Below are 18,332 nucleotides of genomic sequence, written 5' to 3'. Positions count from 1 at the left end.
TGCGTATTGGATTATGCCAAAAACAGTAACAATAAGTTTCTCAACGAGAGACGTTTACTGGTGCCCACTCAAACAAATCGATGAGCAACGGGATATCTGTATAAGCACTGATTTACTGATCACTGGAGGAAAGAAAAGAGACAGCTGATGTTAGAAGATTAGATAGGTCTGCTCCTAGTGCTACATTTTGTAGCACTTGGACCTGGAAATGGAATACTCTCTTTTTTCTTTTTAGAAAAAATACAGTATATATAATTTCTAAAGTTATTCACAGCTGAATTTTAGACCTACTATGCTCCAGCACCTATCCCACCTGGATCCTCTTTCCTCCCCCAGCATTCCAAGGTTCCCTCCCACCTACCACCCCCAAGCCTGCCGCCTTCACATTTTAAACTTTGATTGTTGAAGTTTGGATCTCTTGTTGTCAGTGTCATTGACTCTGTGATTTGATGTTAGCTATTTGTTCACTGTATTAATAGAGGTTTTTGTATTCTTCCCCAGTTTATGCTATATGTGTGAGCTATGGATAGTTAAGTATTCTCTCCTTACTTAAATCTACTTAAATCTGTTAACAGAAGATTTGTTCAGTGTAAAATGAGTTATTAAATTAGTCATGGTGTCTACTAGTTTAGTGACTTAATAGTCATATAGCTCTCACATTCACTTCATATTAATATCCCCAACTTTCTATTGTTGCATACTTGAAACGCCAATAAATTCTCTTTATTGCTCCTAAAAAAAAACAGTACTATGTAAACACCAAATTGCATATTACCATTGCATTTAAAGGTTGTTAACTTACATATACAATTAGTATTTTGGCCTCACAATCAGTATAGCTACTCTCTTTTGTGTTTTTTTTTTTTTCTTTTTTGGGTCACACCCAGCGATGCACAGGGGTTACTCCTGGCTCTGCACTCAGGCATTACTCCTGGAGGTGCTTGGGGGCTGTTTGGGATGCTGGGATTTGAAGTCAGTCGTGTGCAAGGCAAATGCCCTACCTGCTGTGCTATCGATCCAGCCCCTATAGTTACTCTTAAGCAAGAAAAAAAAGAAATACAGCTAGCCAAATACAGAGCAATATCTTTACACCATCCTACTTTGTAAGGCAAACCAAAGTTACTTCACTAAGACGACAGTCATGTTGAGAAAGGTGAGAAATGCAACCTAAACCAGTATTTGATTAACTCCACATTTACTGAAGGTTTGCTAAGATGGAAATTCATTGTATCTATATCTACTGTTAAGCGGTCTGGGCCAAGCAGTTTCAAAGTAGGCCTAACATATCTAGTATTTAGAATTTATTTTATTTTTAAAAATGTTTATTTATTTTTAGCTGTAAGAAGGTTATTATTTTTTATTTTTCACACTGATATGCACAGTTATAAAGTTGTTCATGATTGGATTTCAGTCACATAATGTTCCAATACCCATCCCTTCACTAGTTTACTTTTCCCACCACTTTTCCCATGGTTCCAGTCCCACTGCCTGTCACTATCACAGACCTCCCTCCTTCCTCTCTCTCTCTCTCTCTCTCTCTCTCTCTTTCTCTCTCTCTCTTTTTCTTTCCCCCTTCCCCTCCCCTCTGCCTTTTGGGCCTTCACTGTATTACTGTCATCTTGGTGTTCGTCGATTTACTCGAGCACACATCAGTAATGTCTCTATTCCTCCCAGCCCTGAGATTTTAGCAGTCTCTCCTTACTCGTCTTTCCCAACGATTGGAGGCTCTTTCAGGGTCAGGGGAATGAGACCTATCTTTACTGCTTTTGGCATATTGAATACACCACGGGTAGCTTGCCAGGCTCTGCTCGTGCAGGCGGGATATTCTTGGTAGCTTGCCAGGCTCTTGAGAGGTATGTATATATCTGTTACTGTATTTGGGATATGGATATGCCACGGGGAGCTTGCTAGCCTCTCTCGAGTGGGCAGTGGACTCTCGGTAGCTTGTCAAAATCACCAAGAGGGAGAAGTAGGCTATTAAATGTCGCTTAAGAGAGCTTGGTTTTATAGTATCTGGAGTCTCTGGATGTTGGCCGTTGATGGGATTACAGGGCAGTTCTGGGTATGACTGCCTCGCTACTGGAAAATGGGGGATCTGGGTGGAAGAGGCCAGTCCCGATCCGAGCAGCCTTGTGGATCTCAACCCTGGGTCCCGCACACCTGGGTTTCTCCGCCGGCTCCCCCATGTGTGAGGCTTGTCCGAACGAATATGGTAAATATTTGTTTACCATAGAAATATGGTAAAGAGAAAAAATAGATAAAACTTTAATGCTACCCTTTTCCAAGCAAGAATCTTTATTCTTCTCATCCTTTGGATTATTAGCTGTTAAACCATGTCTCTAGGTTTGCTTAGTCCTTACAAATCTACTTGTTAAATTAATCATGATAAGTAATTAATCATATTTGCCATCAACCCAGCAATAAGCATAAAGCCATTGTTTAAATGTGATGCTTTTCAAGTCAAACTATTCTCTCTGTGATTATTTATAAACCAAGTGTAGCTCCTGTCCTAATCTGATTTCCTTCCTGTATCTCTCATCTGACCATATAAATAAAAATAGCCTCTTCCTATTTTTTGTTTCCTATTTGAAGTTAATTGGAATGCTTGCTCTATAATTTGCTACTGAATGGCTAAAAATCTTATCTAGAATTTTTTCCCCAGTGTTTCACATGATAGTAGTTGCTTTTTTTTTTTTTTTTAACAAAAACAAATCTAGTTGCTGACTGATTTATATTCTAAAACATTTGGGTGCACTTAAGCTAAGCTATTGATTCTTATTGCTTACCTTTGATAACTATCTTCATAACATTTTCTGATTAAAAACTGGTAAGTGAGGCTGATCTGGATTTGAATCGTGGCTGTGCTTCTTGGCCCTGTAACTTTGGCTAAACTAATCCATGTCTCTGTTTCCTCTTCTGTACAAAGGTTATAGTGATGGCTTTATAGAGCATTGTGAGGAATAGATAAAATAAAATGCGGAAACTAAAAAAATGTACATGCCATGATTTATAATAGTTCTCTTTTTTTGGAGGGGTGTGTTGAGAGTACTTAGGGACTGTTCTTGACTTTGTGCTCAGGAGTTGCCTCTGGTAGTGCTTGGGAACCATTTATGGTGCTGGGGAGCAAATTGGGGTTGGCCACATGCAAATACTTATCACCTGTTATCTCTTTGTTCCTACCAGTGCTAATGTTAATGTTTCTGGGATCGATTGTTGCTATACCACAACTCCTGCCAAAGTACTAGCATTCCTCCCCAGTGTCTGCGATCTCCTCTTCCTCCTGTGTCCCCACTTAGCGAACTCATTTCTGTAGACTTACTCCCAGGGTCTATTTTCATTGACCATTATTTATTCCCTTACAGTGTTTATATTTCACATATATTGAGGTTATTTGGCATTTGTTCTCAATTGGACTCACTTTGCTCAGCATATCTTCCAGTTCCATTTAAGCTGCAGCAAACTGCAGGTGTTCATCTTCTCTTTTAGTTGAGTAGTATTCTATTATTTTATATGTACAAAGTTTCTTTATCCATTCATCTGGAAGCAACTTGGATAATTTCCAAATCTTTGCTAATGTGAAGAGCACTGTATTGAGCATAGGAGGGCAAATATTTTTTAAGATAAATATATTTTAGTTCTTGGGGTAGATTCCAGAACTTGAAGCATGGGGTCCAATGGAAGTTCTATTCTTAAATTTTGATAAGTGTCGGGGACTGGAGCTATCGATAGTACAGCAGGTAGGGCGTTTGCCTTGCACACAGCCGACCTGTTTTAATTCTCAGCATCCCATATGGTCCCCCGAGCACCGCCAGGAGTAATTCCTGAGTGCATGAGCCAGGAGTAACCCCTGTGCATTGCCGGGTGTGACCCAAAAAGCAATATATATATATATATAATATGTATATATATATTTTTTTTTGACAAGTGTCGATGCTGTTTCCATAGAGGCTAAACAAGGTGACATTCCTAGCAGTAGTGGATGAAAGTTTCTTGTTCATCACATCCATGACACAACTTAATGATTTTTTTGTAGGTTTTTTTTTGTGTGTGGGCGGGGGGCGAGAGGGTTGTTTGTTTGGGGCCACACCTGAGTGTGCCCAGGACCTGCTCCTGGCTCAGTATTCAAGGATCACTCCCAGCAGTGCTTGTGGGACATAGGGATACTGGGGACAGGACCCATGACAGCTTCCCAGAGGTCAGAGAGATAGGCACAAAACCTGTTTCTAGTCTTTTTGCTGTATCTTATTTTCACTAGTGTGAGGTGATAGCCAGATAATTGTCAGGTTAGTTTGCATTTCTTCCTAACTCCTTGAGAAAGCATTTTAATAACAGATACTTGAATTAATGTGTTGACCATTATTCTAGAGTAATGAAATTTTTCAAAGGTATGAAAATATTAAGAATTCAGTATAGCTGTTCTTTGCAATGGATTATCAAGAGAAATTTGTTGATTAAAAGCTTCAACCCTTAGGGCTTAGAAGATATCTAAGTGGATTAGAATGTAAGCTTTGCTTAAGAGCTTGCAGGAACCTTGGTTTTGATCTCAGACACCCCATGATCCCCCAAACCCTGGCTAGAGCTGCCCTGTGTACACTAAGCCAAGAGTAGCTGCTGAGAGTTGCCCAAAATCTCAAAAAGGACACTTCCCACCCCATCTCTGCAAAAAATTAACAAAAACAGAAACAAAAAAACAACCTCTAATCCCAGATACTAAGCTTCAGAACCCCCATTTTCAAATATAGTCTGCTGGATTTTATAATGAAAATACAGACCACCTGGAATCACTGTTTTTTAAGGGTATTTGTAGAATATAAAAGCAGTATAAGGGCCGGAGCTATAGTATAATGGTTCAGGCACATGCCTTGTATTCAGCAAGCCCAAGTTTGATCCCCAGTACTCCGTGATACCCCACCAAGTATGATCTCTTGAGTGCAAAACCAGGAGACCCATGAGCACCACCAGATATGACCCCAAAACCAATCCCCCCGCTCTATCTCCCAAAGAAAGCACTATAGGGGCTAATGAGATGGGTCAGGAGCAGATGCTTGGCTTACACAGGGACCAGAGTTCTATGCCAGCACTATATGGGCCACTGAGTGTAATCAGGTGGCCTTGTGTACTGCCATTGTGTGGCTGTTGTGGCTCTGAGCAGCACAACATCTCTGAGCCTGAGCATGGAACTATCTAACCTGGTAGCTGCATACCCCTGGGAGTGTCCCTCAGGCCTCCTGAGCCTGAGGGACCCCACAAAAATAGGTTTTTAAAATTAAAAGGCATTTTAGTAGGGAGTATCTTAAAATATAGTCTTTTTGCTTTGTATTTGTACTACACCTTGTGATGCTCAGAGAGTACTCCTAGCTCTGCATTCAGAAATTACTCCTGGCGGTGCTCTGGGAACCATATGAGATGCTGGGGATCAAAATCAAATCGGCTGCATGCAAGGCAAATGCCCTACCCACGTTACTGTTGCCCCACCCTCCCCTCCACATATAAATGCTTGACATTTAAATTCGTATATAAAACATTTTAACCATAGCACAGTGGTAGGGCTTTTGCCTTGCATGTGGCTGACCTGGGTTTGGTTCCTCCATCCCTCTCAGAGAGCCCGGCAAGCTACCGAGAGTATCCCACCCACATGGCAGAGCCTGGCAAGCTCCCCATGGTACTCAATATGCCAGAAACAGTAACAACAAGTCTTACAATGGAGACATTACTGGTGCCTGCTCAAGCAAATCGATGAGCAATGGGATGATAGTAACAGTAACCATTTTAGAAAATGAAAGACCTTTGTAAATTAAATTATCACTTGGGGGTTTGGACTGTGGACAGGACTCAGTTGAGTGATTCTTTCACTATGGAGAATCACTATGCACTACGTGCCAAATGGGTTGACTGTTTTTCACTTAGTCTGTGATGGTCTGGAAGCCCAGGATGGCTGGACTCACATGTCTGGTGCCGTAGCAGGGACAGATGGCTGGCAGGGCCCAGCTGACACTGTTTGCTGGAGCTCCTCCACCTGCTCTCCTCACACTGGGAAATACCTGATTGCTGGCAGGCTCACTTCCTGTCCCTGTAACCTGAATGTCCTCAGCCTTCACTGAGGTTTATGGCACTGTTGGTCACACTTTTTAGACCACTTTCATTCTGCTTTTTAAATTTTTCTACTTCATAAGTGAATTCTCAGCAGTTATATGGTGCTTGGAAGCAGTGCTGTTGCTGAGACAGTGGCGTCTTAGTTTGCCATGTCTGAGTCACCTTGCCCAACAGAATGAAGGGATCTTAAAGAGATTGGGGATGTGACTCAGCATTAGAGCTCATGTCTCATATGCAGACTGTGCAGCTTTGATTCCTCACACTAGAAAGCAAAAAACAAAAGAGAGCAGAAGCAGCAAAGAACCCTTAAAGATGAAGATCCTGCCATTCGTGACCTAATTGAACCTAGAACATGATGCTGAGTGCAGCCTGCTCATGGCAGATGGACACATGCTGGATACATTCTATTGACATGGGGATTCTAAACTAGCAAACTCAGGGGGAAAGAGTGGGCATGGCTGACAAAATCTGCATCAGTGTTTCCCATTGTGGATGAGACTGCCCCATGGGGGATGCTGGAACCACCACAGGGGATGGTATTGGATGCAGTTGGGATATGGGCAATTGGGGTATTGGATGCAACTGGAGGGCACTTTTGTTTGTTTTTGTTTTGGGGACCACACCTGGCAGTGCTCAGGGCTTTCTTCTGGTTCTGCACCCAGGGTGGTGCTCAGGCGACCATAACGGGTGTTGGGGATTGAACCCTGGTAGGCTACACATGCAAGTCAAGCACCTAGCCCACTATAATATCGTTCCATCTCCCGTCCCCCTTTATTTTGGGGGGACACCCTAGTTTTACTTAAGTTGAATGTTTATTTGGAGTAATCTTCGGTCCGGAGGCTGAAGTTCCTCAGCTTTTCTGAGTCACTGTTCAGCTTAGACTCCCACCCCACCTGTTCTTTGAATCTCTGAATGACCTTTTCACTTTGCATGTCTTTTAAAAAATTTTTTTATTAGTGAATCACTGTAAGGTACAGTTACATACTCACAAACGTTCATGCTTATATTTCAGTCATACAGTGGTTGAGTGCCCATCCCTCCACCAGTGCCCATTTTCTACCAATGGTCCTAGCATCCCTCCCACCATCCCCACCTCATCCTCCCCTCCCCCCCAACCTCTGTGGCAGGGCATTCCCTTTGCTCTCTCTCTCCTTTTGGGTGCTGTGGTTTGCAGTAGAGGTATTAAGTGGCCATCATGTTCAGTCTATAATCTACTTTCAGCCCACATCTCCCATCCCAAACGGGCCCTCCTAGCACCCTTTACTTGGTGGTCCCTTCTCTATCTGAGCTGCCTTTTCCCCCAGCACACTCTGCATGTTTCTTATTGTTGTTTCTCTGCTACAGCTATAAAGCAATATTTTCTAGACTGGATGTTTTGGTATCATTTTTATGTAAAGTTCTTTAACCTTCTACTATAGATGGAGTAATTGTGCATACTTGAAAGTATTGTGAGTCAGTGCTAAGAAAAATTTTAGCTATTATTGTTTTCAGATAACCATATTCTAAACTTCCTTTCTTAGAAGCTGATTCAGCACTACAGAAAGAACATAGAAACCAGACACCTGCTCCATCTGCAGCTCAAACTTCTGCTCCTTCTAAGTACCACCGAACGAGATCTGGGGGAGCCAGGGATGAACGATATCGATCAGGTAAGAAAGGATTATAAAATTCCAAAAAAAATGATTTTTAAGACTAGCATGAATTGTATTCTCAGAGAGATATTAATGTTTGGTTTTTTCCCCCTTAACACCAACAGGTCCACAACGATTCATTTATTGAGTCCCTGTTGTGTCAAGTTGAGTAGAAACTCAGAGTTTTCTGGAGATATTGCAGCAAATTAGACCATTTCTCTCCTCAAGGGTGTTAAGAGGAGCCAGACAATCGCAAAGGTGATTAATAAGTAAGGAAATGTAGGATTAAGGTCAGGTTTGAAGAAGCAGGCCCTGTTGTGCTTGCCAGAGTTGCTGATTAACTAGTCTCAACTGTTAGAGCTATGAAAAAACCAGAATGAGATTGCAAATTACTAAAAACTTAAATGTTATTTTTCCTTAAAAGTACCAATGGGAAGGGGCTGGAGAGATCGTATGGTGGGTAGGGTGTTTGGCTTGCTGACTCAGGTTCTATCTCCAGTACCATCTATGGTCCCCCAAATGCTGCCAGGAGTGATCCTTGCATGCAGAGCCAGGAGTAAGCCCTGAGCACAGGGTATTCCCCCCCCCCCCCCAAACAAAAGAACCTATAGGAAGAGGAAGGTCTCCTTGCTGTGTTAGGAGTGGGAGTTAGCTCCCTGATGAACTTAGACAAAAGGCTCTGGGTCTCAGAAGCATAGTGGCCTGGCAAGTCCTTCCATACCCACCTGCTGCTCACTGCATTAAAATCCTCTAGCACTTTTTAAAAAATAGTGAATTGAGGCTGGGGAAATTTGCATGCAGGAAGCCTTGTTTCAATCCCTCCCACTATATGACCTCCTGGATACCAGCCAGCGTGGCCCTGGACACCCCCAGCACCACAGGGCTTGAGGAACACTGAATTTTGGGCCATAGAATTAAATCACTGGTCTGGTTGGTTTAGAATCTCTAAGAATGGCTTCCTGGGCACCCTCTGACCACCACTGGGGAAATCCCCCCAAAACAACAACAGTTGTATATCATGTCCTCTCAGAAACTGCTTGAGAGTAAATGAGTAAAAAGACATGGTTGGAGGGCAAGCAGCCTCGGCCCTGCTGTGAGCTGATATTCTCAGATATGTATTTTTACACACTGGGCGGTGTGAAAACAAGAATGCTCCATTAGAAAAAGAGGTTGCCTGCCACATTCAATTTTTCTGTGGTATTTTCCTTGGTCTTAAGTGATCAAAAGAGGGCTTTTTTAGAGAATATGACATCTAATCCAAGTCTTAAACAGGGTTAAGGTAGTAGTGGCTGATATTAGATCTGAAAGTAGTTTATTGTGGCCTGAATTTAGAATGCAAGGGCCCAGAAGAAGATTATGAGAAAAGCAGATCTTGAGAAATCTAGAATGCTACTCAAGAATTCTCAGAAGAGGGGGCTGGAGTGATAGCACAGCGGGTAGGGCGTTTGCCTTGCACGTGGCCGACCCGGGTTCTAATCCCAGCATCCCATATGGTCCCCTGATCTCCGCCAGGGGTAATTCCTGAGTGAAGAGCCAGCCAGGAGTAACCCCTGTGCATCGCCGGGTGTGACCCAAAAACCAAAAAAAAAAAAAAAAAAAAAGAATTCTCAGAAGATTAGTAACAAAATCAGATTCATATTTGCTCTGCTATCTTTTCCCAACTACAGATTGCATGTGGCTGATGAAGTTAAGATGTACTGTTACTCTTTTTTCGTTTTGTTTTGGGGCCACACCTGGCAATGCTCAGGGCTTACCTCCTTACTCTGCACTCAGGAATCTCTCCTGGCAGTGCTCCGGGGATCATATAAGATGCCAGCGATTAAACCTGAGTTGGTCACATGCACAGCAAGCACCTTACCCACACTACTGTCTTTCCAATCCTTGAAAGGAGTATTTGTTACCTTACTCAGATCAATTGTTTAGGCTAAAATACAAGCCACAGCTGTTCTGATGGAGAGAGCCAGAGTTGGTTGAATTGGAACTTTGAAAATAATATATAAAAAATGAAGAAGGAGTGCAAGGCAATATATAACACATGAGCTGACTTTTTATAAGTATTAATAATAATTATATACATTAGTGTATACACCAACACTGAAACCTAGAAAAATTTAAATGTCAGACTGTTGAGGTGGAATTATTTATCGGTGGTAATTTATCTAGAGAAATGTTTCACTTCAGCATTTATGTATTTAGATTTCTTCATAATGTGTGTGTCACTTATTTCCCCCTAGTCTTTCATTGTGATAAAATATAAAATACATATTTAATGTATGTATTTGTGTCACTAATTTAACGTTTGTATCTAATGCACCAGCCATCATATATCATTGGGCTGAGTATGATGGGGGATGACTCCTGTAAATATAGAGATGATTGGACTGGGCAGGTAGCTCAAAGTGCTGCACACATGCTTTGCATGCTTGATGAAGCCCCATCCTCAGAAGCCTCAGAAGCCTCAGAAGCACATGGTCCCCTGAGCACTGCTGGGTTTGGCACAGAAATCCAAAATAATGGGTAAATAAAAGTGGCTGATACCTTAGTAATTGTACTGATAGCATGATAAACTAACTTGTTGTCTTGTGAGCTTGTGAGCATCTCCTTTAACTGTTCTCCACATAAGGCTCTGCTCATCCACATCGGCATTTTCATGTGCCCTTGCCTCTATCTAAGAATGCCCTCTCAGGGAAGGGCACCTGAGTCTGTCCTGCCTTGGTCCTTAACGGTGCCACTTATGCCCCATGTCTTAATAACCTTATAAATAATAAGATTAGGAACAGCTATTTCTTTTGTTTGTTTTGGGGACATACCCTGGCAGTGCTCAGGGCTTACTTTTGGCTCTGTGCTAAGGAATCACTCCTGGTGAGGTTCAGGGGACCATATGTGGTGCCAGGAATAGATCCTGGATCAGCTATCACGGTGCTATCATGGCAAGCACCCTACCTGCTGTACTCTCTCTCCAACCCCAGGAACAGCTTCTTTAAAACTATAAAATTTGCTTTCTACTTTCAGGGGCACTATGGAAAAGATGGCCCGGGGCTGTTCATAGGTGCATTGAACCCTCCTGCTCTGTCGTGGAAGCACTGTGCACTGTTCCCTGTATTACTAATAAGATGAGAGATTTGGGGCTGTGTTTATTGTCTATTTCTACTTCTTCTGTCCATTGCCTAACCTAATTATTTTGTTTTTGTTTTTGTTTTGTTTTGTTTGGGGGCCACACCTGGCAGTGCTCAGGGCTACTCCTTGCTCTGCATTTAGGGATCACTCCTGGTGTGCTCAGGGAACCATATGAGGTGCTGGCGTTCGAACATTGGTCAGCCGTGTGCTAGGCTGTACTACCCCGTCTGCTGTACTATCACTCTGGCCTCTAATATTTTTATTTTTTAATTAAGTTTTTTTCTTGGGTTAGAGATTTAGAACAGAAGATTAGATGCTTGCCTTGTATGTGGCTGAAATCACATAGGATCCCCCAAGCACTACCAGAGGTTAACAACTCTAAGTGTGGCCCCAAAGCAAAACAAAGCACAATTGTGTTTTTCTTTTCTTTTTTTTTGAGTGGGGGTGCTGCACCTGATGGTGTTTAGGGAGCTATTCCCAGTTCGTTGCCCGGGGTCATTCCCAGCAGTGCTCAAAGGGCCAGGTGGTGCCATGGATCAAACCCAGGCCTCCTACATGCAAAGTATGAGCTCCAACCTGTTGAGGTATTTCTTTTTTTTATTTCAAGAACATTTTTTAATCCTAAGAATGATTACATTTAGGTGTTAGCTAATGAATATAATCATTTCACTTGTATCACTTGTCATCCCGTTGATCCTCGATTTGCTCGAGCGGGTGCCAGTAACGTCTCCATTTGTCCCTGTCGCTTGCTAGTGTAGCCCAATGATATCTGCTCGCTCCAGGAACAGGAAGAACCTCAAATTGTTCATTCAGGGTTTTGACAAAGAAGTCTGACCATCTCATTGGTGGGTGGCCACACAGTCTTTTGATGTCCCGTGGAATCCAGTCGGTAACAGTTCTAGTCCAGCAGTCATCTCTGAATCGCATTATGTGTCCAGCCCATCTGATCTTTGATGCTTTGGCAAACGAGACAGTGTCCCTGATTCTTGACTGTCGACGGACATTGGAACTCCGGATTCCTTCTCTCACTTGAGTGAAACGTGATACTCCTAGCATAGCTCTTTCGATTTCTTATTGGGATACCCGAATAGCATTCTCATCCTGTTTGTGTAGGGCCCAGGTCTCTGAGGCGTATGTTAGTGCAGGAAGAACGGTGGAGTTGAAAAGATGTGCCTGGAACCAGAGGTTCTTCGTCCTCTTAACCACTTCTTCGATGCTCTTGAAGGCATTCCACACTGCTCTCTTCCTCCTGCACAGTTCTGGTGCCAAGTTGTTCCTTATGTTGAGTTCTCGACCCAGGTACATATAGCTGCTGCATTCGGAGATGTTCGTTCCGTTGAGCAAATGAAACGTCATGGACTAGTTCATTTTTCATGAACATTCTCTTTGTGAGATTCAGCTGCAATCCGACCTTTCCACACTCACGGTCAAAGTCAGCCAGCATTTGTGCTGCTTGACTAATGTTTGGTGTTATGAGAACGATGTCATCAGCGAAGCGGAGGTGGTGTAGTTGCCGACCGTCTGTCTTCACTCTCATTCCTTCCCATTCCAGTGGTCGAATGACATTCTCGAGGGTGGCACTGAAGAGTTTCAGTGAAATGGTATCACCCTGCCGAACTCCTCTCTTTACATCAATGATCACTTCCTTGTAGAATGGTGAGATCCTGGTGGTGAGTCCATAATACAGCTCACGGAGGATCTCGATGTACTGAGTTTGAATGCCCTGTTGAGCAAGGGCTTCGATGACCGCTTCAGTCTCAACAGAATTGAAGGCCTTCTTTAAATCGATGAACGTTAGACAGAACGTTAGACAGAGAGTTAGTTGAACTCTCTCGAAACTTAGATGAGTTAAGTCACTGTGTGGATATGGTCGATTGTATTGGGTTTTTGGAAGCCGGCTTGTTCGCATGGTTGTCCTTTGTCTAGTGTTCTTCCTATTCTATTCAGGATGACTTGAGTGAACAACTTGTAGCTGACGGACAACAGGCAGATTGGGCGATAGTTGCCGATGTCGTGGATGTCTCTCTTGTACAACAGAATGATCCAGCTGGTTTTCCACTGGGATGGAACCTTGCATTCAGACAGGTAGTGTGTGAAGAACTGAGCCAGTGTATGGACGAGTACTGGCCGCAGATTCTTCAGGTGTTTGGGTTTGACCTTGTCTGGACCAGGTGCTGTACGAGTCTTTACCGATGAAATGACGTGTCGGATTTCGGAAGGGAGGATGTTGGGAATGACCTATCCATCCTGCGGAATTTGGTATGTGGGCAGATGGACATGGCTGTCGAAGAGATCCGAGTAGAAGTTGTGAATAATCCTCTCCATTGCCCTTCTGGAAGATGTGATAAATCCATCAGGACGTCGGAAGGACATCTTGGTCTTGTAGTTGGTGAAGGACAGTTGAGCGTTACGAATACTTTTCTCCGCTTCTGCCACATCAGCCAACACTGCTGCTCTTCTCTCTTTGAGTTCTTCCTTTATTGCTTCTCTGCACAGCTTTGCGAGCTCAGACATTAGCTTGTGGTTGCCTGAGGCTCATGTCAAACCACGTTGGCGAATGAGCCCGAGAGTTTCCGAAGACAAGCGTCTGTTTATGGCTTTCTCACTCTTGGCATTTTTCTTGCAATCATGGAGGTGCTGAACCAGTCGATCATATTCCTCATTGATGTTGTCAACGACGGCATCTTCCCACATTGCCACAGTAGTGCCAAAGAGTCCCCAGTTGGTGGTCATTCTGGGAGTTCTTTTCTTACACGTAAACTTTGCACTACCCAGTCACCAACATGCTCCAGGACACTTTCCAGACTGTACGGCCGAACCTCACGCATGAGTGAAGCCCATAGAACCAGGTAAAGCAGAACTTTGCAACTGTCTATTCCAGGCTCAATGGGACAGGGAAACTTCTACAATCTCTGGCGCCCTGCCCCAGGGATCAAACCCAGACAATCCACTGTACCGGAGCCAGATAAATACCTCACTGGCAGACCTCTACTACCACCACCACGCTCCAAGACTGTCCCGACCGCATAGAACACTTAACACCCATTTTCCATAGTTTTCACACCATATTTGATGGGCTTCAAATATTGTCTGAACCATGGGAACAGACAATAAGGCAATTGGAGGCCGCCTTAAAAGCCTCCATCCCTCTCGGAGAGCCTGGCAAGCTACCAAGAGTACCCCGCCTGCACGGCAGAGCCTGACAAGCTACTCATGACGTATTCGATATACCAGCAACACTAAGAAAAAATGGGCCTCATTTGCCTGACACTGAAAGAGCCCCCGATACGGCAGCATTAAGAAGGGTGAGCAAGGAGAGGCTGATAAAATCTCAGGGATGAAGTAGACTGCCAAAACGAAGAAAGACTAAAATGACTGTCTGTACTTTAAACGCACATACGCTGGCATCAGAAGCATCCATCGAAGACCTGATGGTGCAAGCGCAGAAGATCAAGTACTAATCTTTGGACTGATTGAAACGAGAAGGCATTAGTCACATCACGCCATTTTTGACACTGGAGAAGAACTGTTCCTCAGAACATACGACAACAGAGGTGTCGGTGATGTCGGTGTCCTTGTCAACATGAACTTGGCCATGAGCATTGATACATTCAAATGCCTAACAACCTGAATCGGACGATTACGCTTGAATAGGTGTAATGTAATGTAAAAAACTCACTGCCAGCAGTTTCTATCTTCGTCTTCTACACACCAAAATCCAATTACAATGAAGAAGAAATTGAGAAGTTTTACATGGAGCTGGAGAAGTTCTATAAAGAAGACCACACCTTCTACAAAATCATTATTGGTGATTTTAATGCCAAGATAGAATCGAGAAGGTCGCCCGAAGAATTCCACATTGGGTCCCATGGACTAGAATGGAACGAACAGGTGAGAGACTGTCTGAGTTCATCATGTCGACCAAGACCATTCATGGTAACTCACAGTTCCAGAAGGCCGAACCTAAACGTTGGATATGGGAGTCTCCTGGTGGACAGTTCCACAACGAAATTGACCACATCATATTCAATCGAATGTTTTGCCTGACTGATGTCGCTGTTGTCCCAAAATTCCAAACAGGATCAGACCACCGTCTCCTTTGTGCAAAATTCTTCATAGAGCGGGGAGAAAGGACTGCGAAGAATATAATTAATTAGAGATATAAAAATTATAAAAAGTAAAGTTATTTGTAATTGATATGATAGGAAATTCAGGAGAATCAGTATCGAAATTAGTAAAACATTCTGTCAGGTAGCAAGACAGAACATTGGTGTAATAAGCTGTGGCCTTTATGTATACAAACAATGACCAGTTAAGGATGAAATTGAGAGGAAATAGGTTAAAGGTAGAGCAAACATGATTCATAAAAGCATTAAAAAACAAAATACTTAGGAATCACTATCACTGAGACTGTTCAAAAAATTCGATGACCAGTGGGATGCTGATCACTATCACTATCATCTCATTGATCCTCGATTTGCTCGAGCGGGCCCAGTTAATGTCTCCATTCATCCTAGCCCTGAGATTTTAGCAGCCCCTCCTTACTTGTCCTTCCCAATGGTGCCGCACTAGAGTCTCCTTCAGGGTCAGGAGAATGAGACCCATCATTGTTACTGTACTTGGCATATGAATATGCCACAGGGAACTTGCCAGGCTCTTCCATGCTGGCAGGAAAACTCTCGGTAGCTTGCCAGGTTCTCTGAAGGGAGAACTAGGCTATAAGATGTCGTTCGGCTTAGCTACTGGAAAATGGGGGACCTGGGTGGAAGAGGCCCAGTCCCGATCCGAGCAGGCTTGGAGATCTCAGCCCTGGGTCCCGCACACCTGGGTTCCTCTGCTGGTTCCGTCATGCGTGAGGCTCGTCCGAACATGTGGAGGGGGGCCCTGAGCATGGTTGTGGCTAGGTTCCGGAGATCTTCAGCTGCCAGGGCTCTGCTTGGTGCGGGGAGGGAAACTCAACCCACCCGCCTCCGAGGGGCCTCAATGAAGACAGCCAGGCACGGGGGCAAGTATAAATTTAACAATTGTGTAAAAACTTGATGAAGGGAAATTTAAGATACTTGGAAAGGCATAAAAGTATGCTTGATAAATAGAAAAGCATCCCTTGTTCTTAGGATGATTCAGTATCCCAGAGATGTTAGAACTCCCTAAGTATATTATAATTTTAACCTAAGCCAAACAAAACTCTTAACAAATTTATTTATGGAGCTACAAGGCATTTTTAAACTTTACTTAGAAAAATAAGCATGTCATAATAGCTAGGGAAAATCACTGAGAAAGAAAACCCACAAGTAGTAGCTACACCTACTAGATATGAAAATGTACTGAGGATTGTAATTAAACCTATTTGGTCTGACACACGAATTGGCAGACCAACCATTTGAATAGACTAGTAAGTTCAGAAATAGGCCAAAGAATAGCTAGGATTTAATGTCTCGTAAAGATAGTAATGCAAATCAGTGAGCAGAAATGTGCTTTTTAATAAGTGGTGCTAGGAAATCTTTTTATAGGAAAGCTATAAAAAGATTAATAAGAGCCATAAATCACACTATATACAAGGAAACAATTCAAAAAGATCAGAGATCTATTGTGTAGAAAGAAGATACCATACATATATGTATCAAAACAAAACTGTCAGTGAATTTTTCTATGATTTGATAGAAAACCTTGTAGAAGAACTTTGTACTGAGACTCAAAATTTACTGGTAGTGAGTAATGGAAGAGAGAGTTTGTAAAAAAATTTTTTATTGTGGTAAAAGAAAATATTGTAATGTATGCAACAGTTTTTATGTGTACCTTATAGTGTAGTTAATTATATGCACATCATTGTACAACAGCTTTCTAGAACCTTTTCATCTTATATGACTGAAACTTCATATCCACTCCCCATTTCCCCATACCTACAGTCCCTGCAAAACACATTCTATGAGTTTGATGACTTTGGAATTCTTACATAAGTAGATCATGTGCACTCTCGTTCACTCTCTCTCTCCTCTCACACACTCATCCCACTCTCTCCTCCTCCTTTCCCTCTCTCTCCCTCTCTCCCTCTCCCTCCTCTCTCACTTTCTCTCTTGTCCCTCTCCTCCCCTTCTCTCTCTTCCCCCTCCCTCCCTCTCCTCCTCTCAGGTTTGGTTTAATTTAATTTTGGGTCACTAATGCTGGGGGACCATGTGGTACCAGGAAGCAAACCCAGGGCCTCATACATGCTAGAAATGTTGTTACTGAGCCATGTCCCTCGCCCAGGATTTTCTTCTTCTTAATTAATTTTGGTTTGGGGGCTGCAGCTGGGAGTATCCCAACTTTGCTTGGGACTACTCCTGGCAGTATTTGGGGTGCTGTATCGTTTTGGGGTTATACCCCAGCCTTCTGAACAAAAAGCATGTGCTCAATTCATAGAGCCCCTATTTATTTTTATTTCCAACTGCCTCCCTTCATTGTTGTTGATTTTTGTTTATCTGTTTCTTTGTTTGAGGGGCCACACCCAGGGATACTCAGGGCTTAGTCTTGCCTCTGTGCTCAGGCATCACTCCTGGCTGTGCTCAGAGACTATTTGGGTACTGAAGATTGAACCCAGGTTAGCCTGTACTAGACAAACACCCTATGCAGGGTAGTGTCCTCTGGCTCTCACTACGATTGTTTACTGCTGTGATGGCCAGGGGTTGTACTCCTCGTGCCATGGTACTCACCAGGGAGGTGTGCATTTTCAGTTACAGTGTTTGGACACATGCTCACCAGAGCTTACAATTTTTTTTTTGGTGGGGGGTGTTGTTTCTTTTGGTCTAAGTAAATAAACATTTATTTGGTCATTTTATATTGTAGCTTCTTTTTTTTTTTTTTTTTTTTTTGCTTTTTGGGTCACACTTGGCGATGCACAGGGGTTACTCCTAGGTCTGCACTCAGGAATTACTCCTGGCAGTGCTCAGAGGACCATATGGGATGCTGGGAATCAAACCTGGGTCGACTGCATGTAAGGCAAATGCCCTATCCACTGTGCTATGGCTCCAGCCCCTATATTATAGCTTATTTTTCTGTTCATCTGACACTTTAGTTCTCTAAGGTTTGAATCTTGATCTTCAGAAGGCCCCTCAGGGCTGAAGAGAATAAATAAGTAACTTACTTACTTACTTACTTATTTATTTTTAAAATTTTGAACTGGAGTGATAGCACAGCGGGTAGGGCATTTCCCTTGCACACGGCCGATTCAGGTTCGATTTCTCCGTTCCTCTCGGAGAGCCTGGCAAGCTACCGAGAGTATCCCGCCCGCATGGCAGAGGCTGGCAAACTACCCAAAAACAGTAACGAGATTCACAATGGAGATGTTACTGGTGCCCGCTCAAGAAAATCGATGAACAACAGGATGACTGTGCTACAGTGCTTTTTATGTTTTATTAAATCACCGTGACTAGTTACAAACTTTCATGTTTGAGTTATAGTCATACAATGATCAATCAGACACCCATCTCTCCACCAGTGCACATATTTCACCAC

The 18,332-nt window shown here is 43.1% G+C and overlaps 1 protein-coding gene across 2 annotated transcripts in view; it reads left to right on the top strand.

Annotated features, from left to right (window-relative positions):
- Positions 1–18,332, top strand: part of DIP2B (disco interacting protein 2 homolog B) — a 248,270-nt gene that overhangs the window by 137,735 nt on the left and 92,203 nt on the right. For both annotated transcript variants that reach the window (XM_055128597.1, XM_055128596.1), the window contains exon 3: positions 7,614–7,742. In XM_055128597.1, the coding sequence (XP_054984572.1) occupies positions 7,614–7,742 (129 nt within the window). The remainder of the gene's footprint in view (positions 1–7,613; positions 7,743–18,332) is intronic.

Source organism: Sorex araneus, chromosome 2, assembly GCF_027595985.1.
Source record: "Sorex araneus isolate mSorAra2 chromosome 2, mSorAra2.pri, whole genome shotgun sequence".
NCBI classification, from domain to species: Eukaryota; Metazoa; Chordata; class Mammalia; order Eulipotyphla; family Soricidae; genus Sorex; species Sorex araneus.
This window is presented reverse-complemented; position numbering and strand designations above follow the sequence as displayed.